The sequence below is a fragment of the Myxocyprinus asiaticus genome, chromosome 50, assembly GCF_019703515.2.
Source record: "Myxocyprinus asiaticus isolate MX2 ecotype Aquarium Trade chromosome 50, UBuf_Myxa_2, whole genome shotgun sequence".
Taxonomy (NCBI): domain Eukaryota; kingdom Metazoa; phylum Chordata; class Actinopteri; order Cypriniformes; family Catostomidae; genus Myxocyprinus; species Myxocyprinus asiaticus.
In genome coordinates, this window is record NC_059393.1 from 15310535 (window position 1) to 15324346 (window position 13812).

Consider the following 13812-nt stretch of genomic DNA (forward strand, 5'->3'; position numbering starts at 1 on the left):
AGAAGTAAATAGTCTCTGTCGTAATTAGTGTCTTTGCTTTTTTCAAATGAATGATTGTTTTTATGTTTGTCCTAATGAGATTTATACCCTCTCAGCTTTCACATCCAGTTATAAAGAGCCAGTGTTATTCAACATTGAGCCCCTGGCTGTGTGGTGATTCTCAGCCCTCATTATTTAACAAATTGTCTTGAGCTTACTTATCACTACACACACACACACACACACACACACACACACACACACACACACACACACACACACAAAACTCACTGGTTCTGCCAGGAGGCTTCAGAAAAGCATTATTGTCCTATAAAGTTATGCAGTCAGTTACAATGTTAATGGCAGTCCAGACTTTGTTGAAATAACACCCATAGGGTTGCAATGGTCACGGAAAAATTGAAATATTAGGTTATTTTATAAACATGATTTTCAGGCCTGGAAAATTTCTGGAGATTAAAAGCTCCCATAAATTCACGCCAACGTTCTTAGAAGTTTGAAACAGCTTAGCAACGGTATTCCATTTGCAAACATTAAGACACCGGCCACGCGCTGGGGGAGGCATTTAGAGGAGCATTTAAATATGAGGATGCTCAAGACTACATGTAAAACACCAACTAATATGACATTAAAATTAGTTGTCAATTACTTCATGCCTCATTCTATGAGTATAATTCACACAAGGTCAGTAAAATAAGCAGTTTTAACATATATCTGCAGTAGATAATGTGTAATTTGTCATGTTTACATTCTACATTCATGGCGCTAATGCGCTAACACGCTATATGCGGCCATAATATGCACAGGTTACACTCTGTTATTGTAATGTATGATGACACTGATATTACTGCAAAGATGGGTGTATAAAAAAGTGTTAATGATCAGAATACAGACAAAAGAAGGATAATAAGAGGCAAATCTTACCATGGGCAGATGTGTGAATGGCTTTTGCTGCAGACGACACATGAGTAAAGCAGCATATCAAACAACAGAGTGAATGGGCTCTTAAGCGGTTTTGAGTAGATTTGATTCCTTTTGAAAGGCTAATAATAAAAAAAATAAATGCATGACATGTTCTTGGAAAATGTCGCTACGTGAACAAACGTACAGATGTAGGTAAATTTGAACCAACTTGCTAATAACTCTGCATGCCGGCATTTTCATGTTGACTGATCTTAAATGCCCAAACGGGAATTAGTTGTCAGCCTCAAAGTAGGTGGCGCTCCAAGTCATACCTACCGATGATGTGAACCAATGGCAGCAAGAAGGTGTTTAGCAGCCGGTACAAAGTTTTCCTATAAGTTTGCGCTGGCGAGCTATTACGAATCACCGAAACAAACTAAAAAACACCTTAGTTTCGGCCAGATTTTGTTCGAAATGATGTCACACCTGTTCCTGCACCTTAATAATAAAGTGTACTGAAAGTAATGTCCGAATGCAAAAAATCTTAATGGTCCTAATTATAGGCTTATATTTATAATTGAAATATATTGATTTTTAGTTTGTCAATTCATGGCTTGAGTACTGTTATAGTACGTTTGACTAATACTAATATTAAAGCCTTAATTCCTTGTTGTTGACCCTTCTACCCTCCCATTTTGTGTTTTAGAGGGAAGGTGCCACATATCCTAAACTGGACTTCAGTCTGAAAGAACTGCAGGATCGGTTTAGTCAACAGCTGAATATGGAGAAGGCCAATACCATAACCATCAACTCGGTGGAGGCCATGAAGCCCGTCACTGAACACATGGCCAAAATGGTATGAAACCAAGATGCATCTAACAGTAATGAAAATCCATAAAATGGTCTGTTTTTCAAGTTATCTAGTTTTTATGAAGGATTTCATCTTATTATTCAGGATGTTAATTAGAGCATATGGGTAGTTCACATTAAATAGTTTTGGAAAGTTGAAAATGTCCTGCTATTTTATCATACTATACTCCATCTAAAATGATTTTAACTGTATATTTTAAGAAATGACCTTGTGCATTAACATTTTGCTAATTCTTAGTTTTATGACTGCATATTAATTTAGAGACTACATGGAGTGTTTTTACTTTTAAAAATGTATTTGTCATGCCGCAGGTCCAAGTAACGGCAAATACATTATTAAAAATGATTACCAGTCACAACATCTGAAATGTACACTTTCCCTTATACATTTATAGAAATTTTAACCTAGAATCTTGATGTTGATTAAAAAGATCTTGTGGACATATTATGAAACTGGTGTTGGTCAACCACCCATACGAGCCATATGTCAGTTTGTAGGCCAGTATTAATAGTTGGGATGTCTAGCATAACTGAAATAAAGAGTGGGAATACTCAAACATGGGAAACTAGCATAAAGAGGCCTTTCAAAATCAGATACATGTGTGGAGACTCACAGATTTTTCTTTCAAAAGTTAGCACATCATATTTTTTTAGGATCTAAATTTACACCTAAGCAATTTTTTCAACAAAGTTTTCAACTCATGCGTTGCAAGTAGGCATATTTCTACAATCCAAATTCTTTTGACGCTGGCATTTACTTCACTACCTTTGGTGCCTGTGCTCCTTTGCTGTAGAACGAGGAAGGTCCCCTGTGCTCCTGCAACATTTGCAGTGAAGTTTAATGGAATAGAAATGCATTGTAATGCATTCCTGTGAGCCCTGTGAGAGGGTCACCTTTCCATTCCATTCCTGATTTGTGTCATCCGCCTGCTCTGCCGGCCTATAGGGAACAAGAAAAGCCCTCCCTAATAAACAGATGACCCACTTTCTAACATGCAGCAATGACTACCTGCTAAACCCAGTTGCTGTTGTGCATAAAATTCACATCTACATTTATATGAGATTTTATTTTGGAAGGCATAGGCTGCTTGAGAGGAGAATTTGTGTATGTGATGTAATGTACAGGCCACAAATAGTAGCTTGGTGAATCTGATGAAAACAGGTTATATTTCAAACCAAGAATTATAACATTCTCATTTAATATAATATTTTGTATATAATTTATACAGTATATTATTTAAATTGTAAAGTACATTTTATAAAGTATGAGTGATATTAAATGTCATGGTAATATTTGTTGTAATGAAGTTAATTTATGCTGATTTAAAAAAAAAAAATGTTTATTGTGGCAGGACAGAATGAGTTTGCAGTTTTTTGCATTACACAATGTGTCCCAATTAAGCACGAAACGATAAGGCTGTTTCTTCCATGTAAATCTGAGTTTTAGTCTTAACCAAAATTATAGGTCATAAGGACTCTACACATTGTAATCTGTCTTTTTGTGCAAATCTGACAAAAATGACACACAGCCTAGACCTTCATTGCAAGCATTTCAATCCGAACTTTTTAGCTTAATAGTGTTGCACATATTGTGTGCTCTGAAATAAAGTAAAATGTACGTTTATGTTTTCATAGAGAGATTTACTATCAACCCAGCGGTCACAGTGGGAGAAAGCGCTCCTTCAGGCACTGAAAGAGAAGAAACAGATATTAGCCAACAACAGCCAGAGGGCCTGGAGCACCTGCTTATACCCTTACATTTGTATCCTGGATGATCAGGAGTATGTGAACATCATGCTTCAGGTACCTACTGAACTGAACCTGAAACAAACATAAAAAGTACCTGAAATCGAGTCCAAGTTCTTTTGCAACTCTTGGGTCTTGACATTAAAGGTGCACACATACTCTTAATTTTCTTACAGTTCAACAGTGCTCTTGGACTTTAAACAAGTGATTGATCAATATGCACAATATGCAATAACTGGTACTTCTCAACAAATTGTAGTTATATGGTTGAATATCTTTCATAACAAAGTGATTAATACATTTAGTGATTAAGAGACTGGAGCTCTGCCAAGCAGCTGTATGGCAGCTGCATCTCTCCTCTGCTTCTGATAAGTTTTCTTGTTTAGAGTTTAGTCAAATTGTCACCCAGCGGGGAATCTTTACTCATCATGGCGGAAGAGATGGGAACCAGAGTCCACAATATGTACTGCATCCGGCAGAAAAGCCACAGTCGGATGATTGAGAAGCTCGGGAACATCTACAGCTCATATGCTGAACTCCTGGCAAACGATACCAAGGTAAAAGCTATGCTTTCGCCAGACACGATATAAAAATGACTGCTTGTCCTGTGGCTCATATTGCAATTAAAAATTTGTAAAATCAATAAAAAAGTCAAAATGTACTCTATTTACTTTCTTAATACACATTCTTGGTCTTATTGTGAAGGATTCATTGTTGCACGTTATTCAGAAGGGAAAAAATAAGTCTTCGTAATCTTCCATCAAAATGAAGTTTTGGAAATAAAGTTTATTTTGGTTGATGTCACCAAGCAGTCTTGCCAGTTTTTACGATCCAATCAATTCCCGATGGATAAAATCCTGCCTGCCCTAATTTTTAAAATTCATTGAATGTCTTGTTTCACTCTTTATTCGCTCAATACGCCACAGTATGAAAGTAAAATGCATTGCGAATGCAATTCGGGTTGCTCTAGTATCAAATAGTCAGTCTCTCAATATGGATTACAATGCATTTGCTCTTACATCATTTCCTGATTCATTGCAGACCTATGATGTGTTGCCGCGGGAATTTTGGGCGAATCTTGAGATTGAGAGGAGTAGCGGCCCCTCTCTTTTAAGCGATGACACTCCTTGGCCACTGGTGCTGATGGTGCAGCTTGGGAGCTTCTTGGTTGACCTGATGGTGCGAGAGCTAAAAGTCCAGAGCAACATCCTGAATCCTGCTCAAGAGGAGAAGCCCATTCCTGTCCTCTACCACATGTACACGTTCCGTAGCAGTCGGAAGGTAAGTGGCGCAGACCAGCCGGAGAGCTCACTTCCTACTTACGTAACTGGATGTGAGAGGGATTGATCATTTTGTAGTAGTTACTTTACAATGATCAGCAAACTTGGGATAGGTAGTTCGAGTAATTTTGTTGTCATTTCTAGAGGGGAGATGAGAGGGATCGATCCTCTCATAGTGGTTGTTTCACAGTGTTCCCAAGGCAAGCTTACTATTGGTCCAATGCTAAAGTCTTTCCGTGGCTAGACAGCCTTCATGTTATACCAGGACTGTCCATTAACAGTCACGTAATACCCCCACCCCCATAAAACCTCTCATGGTCATGCATGTTTTCATGAATTATGGAATAATTTTTCCTGTGCGAGTGATCGCGGGGTCAGCGGAAGAAGACAGATTGCTCCAAAATGAATCTCTTTTTTACTGTCCGCTTAATTGCCCAGTTGATTAACAGCCGTGGGATTGCAAAGGGGGATAGGACAAGAAAGACAGGAAAGATCAGGAGAGATTTCCATTTTGTCCTCAGAGTCTCATTCCTAAAGCCGCTGCCCTGTGTCTCGGCATGGCCATGCTCTCTGACAGAGGCCTCCACCGTGGGCTTCAAAGACTGAAAGCTCAATTCCCGTTCCACTGCTGAGCTTGCAGATGGTCCGTGCAGCAGGGAAGAACTCTCAGTTTAGCGTGTTTGTGGATTATTCATGTGGCATGAATGCTGTCAAATCTCTTTCATTATCAGATATTTCAAGGAGAGCGTCTTCTATCTGCTAAAGCTGAAGTGTGTAATTTCTGTGACACTAGCATCAACAAATGCAGTTGCAAAAATAAACATTGTTTTCAATTCAGATTTCTGAATACGTCCTCCGTCTGCCTTTGGCCGAGCAAACAGATAGTCCCACCCCCAACTAACACCATCGTTTAAGCCAATGTTGCTATGTCGGGCTCAACAAAAATTTAGTAACACTTATGCTTGCAACAAGACAAAACAATTGCCAATGGGGTAAGAAAAAAAAAGATTCAAAAGGAAAACAAATTTACAGTATTTTTCTTACCCCACTGCAAACAGTCTTTTCTTGTTTTAAGTATACACCCCACTAAATTTTGTTACATTTCTCTGAAAACAAGATTGAATGTAATTTAGCCATTCTTGTTTTAAGGATGTTTAAATATTTTACTGGTAATTAAGACAAAAATATTTTGCAGTTTACAGGGAATCAACCTACAAATGGTTTACTTGTTTTTGTCTCTTCTTATTTGATTTATTATTTGAGGTGTAAAGTTGTCTAAATTTCCTTTTAGTGGTGGTACTACTGTTGTAGGCTGATGAAGTTGCGGTTATGCGTTACTTACTGACATAATTACAGAGTGTTCCCTGTGTAAACTGATCTTTGTTGATAGATATCTTTGCCAGTATGAAGCAAAAAATTACAGATTTTACCGGCTTTACATGGTCAAGAGTTGAAAGATTAGCTAGACAAGGAGCTATATTATCATGCTAGTCACATGTTAGCATGTATAATGTTTATATCTTACAATATTTTCGTTTGTGTATTTTACCATTATTCTGGAGCAATGCTTTGTTCCATAGTAAGTGTATCACAATAGACGCATCTTTTTTAAACAAAATTGTCTGAATTATTTTTTGTTGTTTTCGACTTCATGCCAGAAAGTTACTTTAACATCTTTAGGATCTTAACTATGAAACTAGGTTTATAGTTTCCATGCAAACTTTGATGTTGGCTTGACAAAACCTTTTCTTAAAGTTAAAACTAGTTATAAAAATGTTATGTTTGATTATACATTATATATATTACAGTTAGACAAACAGCTAGCTACCCAGCTAGATAATCGGACAGACAGACTGTCACATAGATAGTCAGACAAACCATCATAGAGAGAGAGAGCAACTTAAAGCAGATTAAATGCCTTTTATAGATTTGTTTTCATTTGAATTTGGACAGTTGGGGTTTTAATTAACGAGCATTCCGTTGGCCCATTTAAAGGGATAGTTCACCCCAAAATAAAAATGTTCTCATTTTTTGCTCACCCTCATGATATCCCAAGTGTGAATGACTTTTTTCTTCATCAGAACACATTTTAAGAGAAATAGAAAAATATCTTAGCTCAGTAGGTCCTTAATATGGAAGTGATTGGAGATTTCTCTTTTCAAGCTCCAAAAACAACAGATATTCAGCATAAAAGTCATCCATACAACACCTGCTGTTAAATTAATGTTTTCTAAAGCGACACGATCGCTTTTGGTGTGAAAATGATAAATATTTAAGTACTGTTTTTTTTAAACTCTAAATCATGCTTCCGGTGAGCAGCATTATGCGCGTGTAATCGCATTGGCATTTGAAACACGCGAGAACTGACACGTGCATCACAGCCGGAAGAGCAGTGCTGTTTACAAGTGAGGAGGAGGAACGCTGTACAGTAGCTTGGTTGGTTTTGGTTTAGATCTGTATTCATCTGTTTCTTTACTCACAATGATGCATTTATTTGCTTATCCTGGATCGTGAACGTGAGATTACTTTGGTATCATGGCAACGCAAATACGTCACACGAGAGACCGCTTGGACTCCACCATCTCGTGAACCTCAACCTAGGTTGGATTATAGTTAAAAAGTACTTAAATATTTATCTACTTTCACACCAAAAGTGATCGTATCGCTTTAGAAGACATTAATTTAACCGCTTGAGTCGTATCGATGACGTTTATGCTGACTGCCTGTGATTTTTTTTTTTTGGAGCTTCAAAAGAGAAATCTCCATTCACTTGCATATTAAGGACCTACTGAGCTAAGATATTTTTCTAATTTTCTTCAAATGTGTTCTGGTGAAGAAAGAAAGTCATACACACATGGGATATCATGAGGGTGAGTAAATAATGAGATAATATCATTTTTGGGTGAACTATCCCTTTAAACATTGTCAATTCAAGTCTATGGGATTTTTCAGATTATTAATCGCCCGCTGTGTGAATATATTTGATCAGAAATAGCACACTAAGTCAAAACAGTCTGAAGTTCTGTGCCATGTTTAGTGGATGAAGCTTGAAAGCTCCAGGAGTTACAGAAAATGTATGACTTTGTTTAGGAATTACAAAAAAAAAAAAAAACCTAATCAAAGTTTATAGTTGTCAAGCCAACATAATAATAATTCTCTCATTTAAAGTGAACAGATGCAGTGCTCTACCTGTGTGTACTTGGTGCCTATCATTTACTTTGCATGTTGAATTACAAATAGACAGCAAGCTTAAGCTGTCTGTTGATTCACCATTGTGTCCATTGTATCTGTGGTACTGTTTAGACAAGCCATTAGCATGTCTTTCTTTTTCTCTTTGAATAGAAGTTGTTTATCTAGCTGTCAAATACAGTTACATCTGTTGTGATCCATAAACACTTTACAGCAGCACACATGCATCATCTCTAGTTTATTTAAGATGGGTTACAGGGCTGCTGCAAGCCACTGACGGGGGATGGTTATTAATGTAGATCTGTCTCAGCAATAAAAGACTTCATTACCCATGTTTACTGTCCATTTGACGGCATGCCTTTAAGGTAAGTTCTTGATTCTCATGTACTCTCCTCCTCTACATCTACATTAGATTGGCTTTATCAAGCCGCACCCTATTGTGACCCAAATGCAGAGGGAGGCGATGGAAACCAAACTTACTTTTGACTCCTACGTCATGCCAATGCTTTGTCCACCAGTGCCTTGGACATCCCCTAAAAGCGGTGCTTACCTGCTGACTCCAACCAAGCTGATGCGTGCAACCGATGGAGCCATCCAGCACCAACTCCTTCTGGAGAAGAGCCGAGATGAGGATCTCCACGCCGTGCTGGACTCCCTCAATCAGGTGGGCAACTGCACTTGGAAGATCAACAAGAACCTGTTGGACATTATCATCTCGATCTTCAATGACAAGGGAAGTGACAAGCTCTGCATCCCACCACCCTTGTCCGAAGCCCCCGATATTCCACGTTTCAACCCTCACGACCCTACATACACTCAGGCGGAGAAGGCCTACATGAAACGAGAGGGCATTAAAGCCAAAAAGAAGGTTGCAGAAATGCACAGCCTCCGAATGGATGCACTCTATAAACTGTCTATCGCCAACCATGTAAGGGACGAAATCTTCTGGTTCCCTCATAATATGGACTTCCGTGGCCGTACGTACCCTCGACCACCTTATTTTAATCACCTGGGAAGCGATGTGACCAGGGCCTTGCTGCTCTTTGCCGAGGGAAGACCTCTTGGTCCCAAAGGTCTCGACTGGTTGAAGATCCACCTGGTGAATCTCACTGGTTTAAAGAAGCGTAGCTCACTAGCTGGAAGACTGGAGTATGCAGAAAGCATCATGGAAGATATTCTCGACTCAGCAGACCATCCTCTTAACGTAAGCATTAAAAGTATCATCAGTATCATCCAATGATAGTGTATTTTTTAAATCGGCTTTGGTTTGAATTTGCCGATATTGGAACCAGATGACATTAGAGACTTTTTAAAGCTGATTTCAGCTTATGCTGTTTTAGATTGGAGCTTTATTATAAACACAAAAAAATAGTACAATTATAGATTGAAAATATATTGTCCAGATTATCAGTTGGCCGTAGCCCTGTCCCAGATGGCAACCTAAGTCCTTGTGGTCCAGTCTTTGGTGACGTAACCGACAGACGGGGCGCTAGTCAGACTTCAAGACTTCAATCAGATAACGGCATTTTCATACATTACGTTATTCATATGCATGCAGTTTTACGACGTATTATTTGAAAAGACATGACATTGATAGGGTACAATTAACACACTAACTCTTGGATATTTATTTTATATTTAATAATTCCAAGCAAAAATGGGGGCCTGGGTAGCTCATTGGTAAAATACGCTGGCTACCACCCCTGGAGTTTGAATCCCAGGGCGTGCTGAGTGACTCCAGCCAGGTCTCCTAAGCAACCAAATTGGCCCAGTTGCTAGAGAGGGTAGAGTCACATGGGGTATCCTCCTCGTGGTCCCTATAATGTGGTTTGTTCTCGGTGGGGCACATGGTGAGTTGAGCGTGGTTGCCGCGGTGGATTGCGTGAAGCCTCCACATGCACTATGTCTCCGTGGCAGCACGCTCAACAAGCCACGTGATAAGATGCGCGGGTTGAAGGTCTCAGACGCGGAGGCAACTGGGATTCGTCCTCCGCCACCCGGACTGAGGCAAATCACTACGCGACCACGAGGACTTTAGTCACCGCATCGTCCGCCATGATTTTTTCCTCCAGCTTGGAAACTCCAGTCCGCTGTGATTGGTCGAGAGCCTCAGCAGTGGGGACTGTTGGGTAGTAGTCCACTGTGGAGCTCGCACTGATGCGGGCTCAGCCGAAGGGCACATTGAGGGTGCAAAGGGGGTGCTCGTGAGCTCCCCTCTGAGTGTTAAAATATCAAATGGGACACCCTGCGGTCTTGTAGACTTCACGAGAACACGCAAATGAAGGCCACGAGACCGCAAGTCCACATCAAGTGTGCCATTTGGGACAGGGTGCATATTAGCCTTAACATGAAATGATTATTGGCTAGTGTATCTGCCAAAATTTCTACATCAGTGCATCCCTACCAATGACATAAAAATATTATGCATACTTGATATATTTATTTCTATACATTAAATATGTTACTTTGCACCATCTGCTTACCTATTATTTCTGTGCACTTAGACTTTGGACATAGACTATAATATAATTCATTCTTTGGTATCTGACCAAATACAAATGCATCACTGGCTTTTAGTGTTAACTGAGACAGATTTTTTTTTGTTATGTGTTTTATTAAAATGTTTGTCACACTCTTTGGTCCCAAGAGTCACAGCTCTATTTTACAGGGTCGGAAATGGTGGTTGAATGCAGATGAGCCGTGGCAGGCACTGGGTTGTTGTATGGAGATAGCAAATGCCACTCGATCACCCGACCACACCAACTTCATCTCATATTTCCCTGTACATCAGGTACTGTTGCTGCTGATGCACTGGCTACTGAATGTATGCCTTACTGTGTGCATTCATTTCTTCAACTATGGGCTTTTTTTAGCCCATTAGCTAATTTTTTAAACTAAGAAATGTCATTTCAAATATATTTGATAGCATTCTGTGGTGGAAATTTGTCTGTGCTACTACATATTTATTACCAAATATTTGCCTTAATCAATTACTGCAAATAACATTTCAATGCCATCAGACTCGGTGGATCTGTCTTTTGAAGTCTTATTTGCTAATGCATTAAAACTCGCTCATCCACAATTACTACAATAACCGCACTTTTTCTTTCACGAGTGTTATTGCTTTTTAATCATATTCAAGTGGTAGTATATGTATCCTCGTTGGACTTTAAGATAAAATCTGTGACCTTGTTTGTCTTATTGGCTTTTACTGGTGTCTGCTTATGGGAATAATCACATATACAGTATCCTCTATATCTCTCTCTCATTCTGTCTCTCTTTCCTTTAGGATGGCTCTTGCAACGGCCTCCAGCACTATGCTGCCCTGGGGCGGGATGTGATTGGTGCTACTTCGGTGAACCTAATGCCCTGTGAAGTGCCACAGGATGTGTACAGTGGTGTAGCTCAGCAGGTCAGTTATACTGTGGCACCAGGGGGCATCAGTTTGTCTTTCCCCATGAGGCAAAAAATATATTTTTGATATAGATCATTTTTATGTGTTTTTAAAATATTTATATCTAAATGTTAATATATATTTATGAGTCAGTTACAAATAAGGATGTCATCACAGTTCTTTTTTTTTTTTTTTTTAATAAAAATTAAATATTCAAATTAAGTAAATACTTATTGAATAAATATATATAAGCAAACTACTAGTTTTTAAAGGATCTCTGCCTTTTAATAAGACTAGTTTATTTTTTTACATTCTCTGGACAGTTATAGAACAGACATTTTTTACTTTAAGCCTGACAAAAATATCATAAAGACTTATTGAGCAATTGAAAACATGTTCATCATAGATGAGGTGTATTAAAGCCATTTTTTGTATAAATTGCATTTTTAAAATATGCATAAATGTATTCAGACAAAAAAATAAGGGTCATATCATTGACCCCTATATACATGTATTATGAATATATTTTTGAATATTTTAAATCAATATAAATATAAATATGAACTTAAATTTATATTAAAAAAATATTCAGCAAGAATAAAAAATAGTTTATGCTTTTCCCCCACTAATTTGACTGCTTTCCTGGTGCATTTGAAAGTTCTAAATAAAGCTACTTATAGTTGCTTACATATTTTAAAGGTGTGGATACATTCACATAAAACCTTGTTTTAGTCCATACACATTTGTGTTTGCATCTAAAAAATGTAGATTTTGGAATGCCTATTTTTTTTACCCTTGCAGTACATGTAATATATTTTAAAATTTGCAATTTATTTCAACCATACTATATTTACAATATATTTCAAAAATACTTTTGCAATATGGAACTGCACCCTTGGGGACATCCAGCATTATTTTGATTATAATTAATAGATTTTATTATAATTGATTTCTCTATTAGATTTGATTTGTTTATTTAGCTAATTATTGAAGCTCTACAAAGCACAGACTCAGCTCATGGTCACAAACCTCCAGTATCCAGTTCTGGGAAGACTGCATATTTTTAGAGAATACCATCTGGAGGTATTGAGCTATGTATTGATTTTGCTAAATTTGGGAACGCAGTGTAAGTGAGTGTAAACTCTAAAATAAAGTCATGAACCATTCTTGCCAAAAACAATAGGTTGAGCTTACCATAGCACCTTAGTACAAAGCAGATTCTCAATGAACTCTGAGCTGGTCAAAGTGCTGATTCAGAGTTTGGCTTAAACACAGCCTCATTGTCCCCTGACTCTTCACGAGCCGAGATCAGACCTTCAGTTTCATAGGATAAGCTCTCAAGCCCCAATAAGACAACTTTCACACCTCATGTGTGATTAATGAACCTGTTCCTCCCCTCTGTGCAGATGAAACCCACTTCTGAATGCGTGTGATCTCCGATACCTCAGACGTCACTGTCTCAAAAAACATAATTCATCTGTAATGGATATCATGAACATGGGCTTGGGATTACTTTAGTAAACCTTTGTTAGTCAACACCACTCACCGCTGCATCCACAGATGCAAGTTAAGACTTTACTATGCAAAGCAGAAGCCATACATCAACACTGTCCAGAAGGGCTGCTGACTTCTCTGGGCTCGGTCTCATCTTAGATGGAAAGTAGAACAGTGGAACTGTGTTTTTTGGCCCGATGAGTCCACATTTCAAATAGTTTTTGAACAATACAGCCATCGTGTTCTCCATGCCAAAGAGGAAAAGGACCATCCAAGCTGTTATCAGCACTTTGAAATTACTGTACATTAAAAAAAACAATGAAATTCACAAGGTAAAGCAACATATTATGTTTAGTTGTAGTGCATTCAATATAGCAAAGGGTGAATATAATTTACAAATCACTCCTTTTTGTTTTTATTAACATTTTTCATACTGTCCCAACTTTTTCGGAATTGGGGTTGTAGGTGTCCTTGCTGATGTTATGCATGTTTAAATGGGAATGAGTGCTGACACAGTTTAATTCATAGTATGCTCTTCTAAAGATTAATTTAAAGATTGAAAAAAGATTGAATAAAAAGTGTATCCCAAGGTTATTATCATAAACTAAAACGAAGAGGAAAACTAAATTAAAAAAACTTTGACATAAACTAAAAAACTAAACTAAAAAATCATAATTGAAAAACTGAAACTAAACAAAAATATTGTAACATTTCATTGGAAAGACGAAGTGGGAGTCGGAGAAGCTTAAATTTATCGTTGAAGCCCAGACGATCAACACACACACAGCATCAGGTGTCTGTCTCACTCTCTCTCACCCCACACTCTGAGGACTGACCATTTTTAATTCCCCCATCTCTCACTGCAATAGAGGGCCTATTGACATCATTGCATTAGCAACAAAGCAGGAATCACTACCATTGTGCCATTGTGTGTCTGGG

At 38.2% G+C, this 13812-nt stretch overlaps 1 protein-coding gene across 1 annotated transcript in view; it reads left to right on the forward strand.

The window, feature by feature from the left end:
• Nucleotides 1-13812, forward strand: part of LOC127439188 (DNA-directed RNA polymerase, mitochondrial-like) — an 83102-nt gene that overhangs the window by 21826 nt on the left and 47464 nt on the right. The window contains exons 6-12 of the mRNA XM_051695324.1: nt 1607-1756; nt 3406-3573; nt 3903-4073; nt 4558-4797; nt 8398-9189; nt 10654-10776; nt 11275-11397. Of these exons, the coding sequence (XP_051551284.1) occupies nt 1607-1756; nt 3406-3573; nt 3903-4073; nt 4558-4797; nt 8398-9189; nt 10654-10776; nt 11275-11397 (1767 nt within the window). The remainder of the gene's footprint in view (nt 1-1606; nt 1757-3405; nt 3574-3902; nt 4074-4557; nt 4798-8397; nt 9190-10653; nt 10777-11274; nt 11398-13812) is intronic.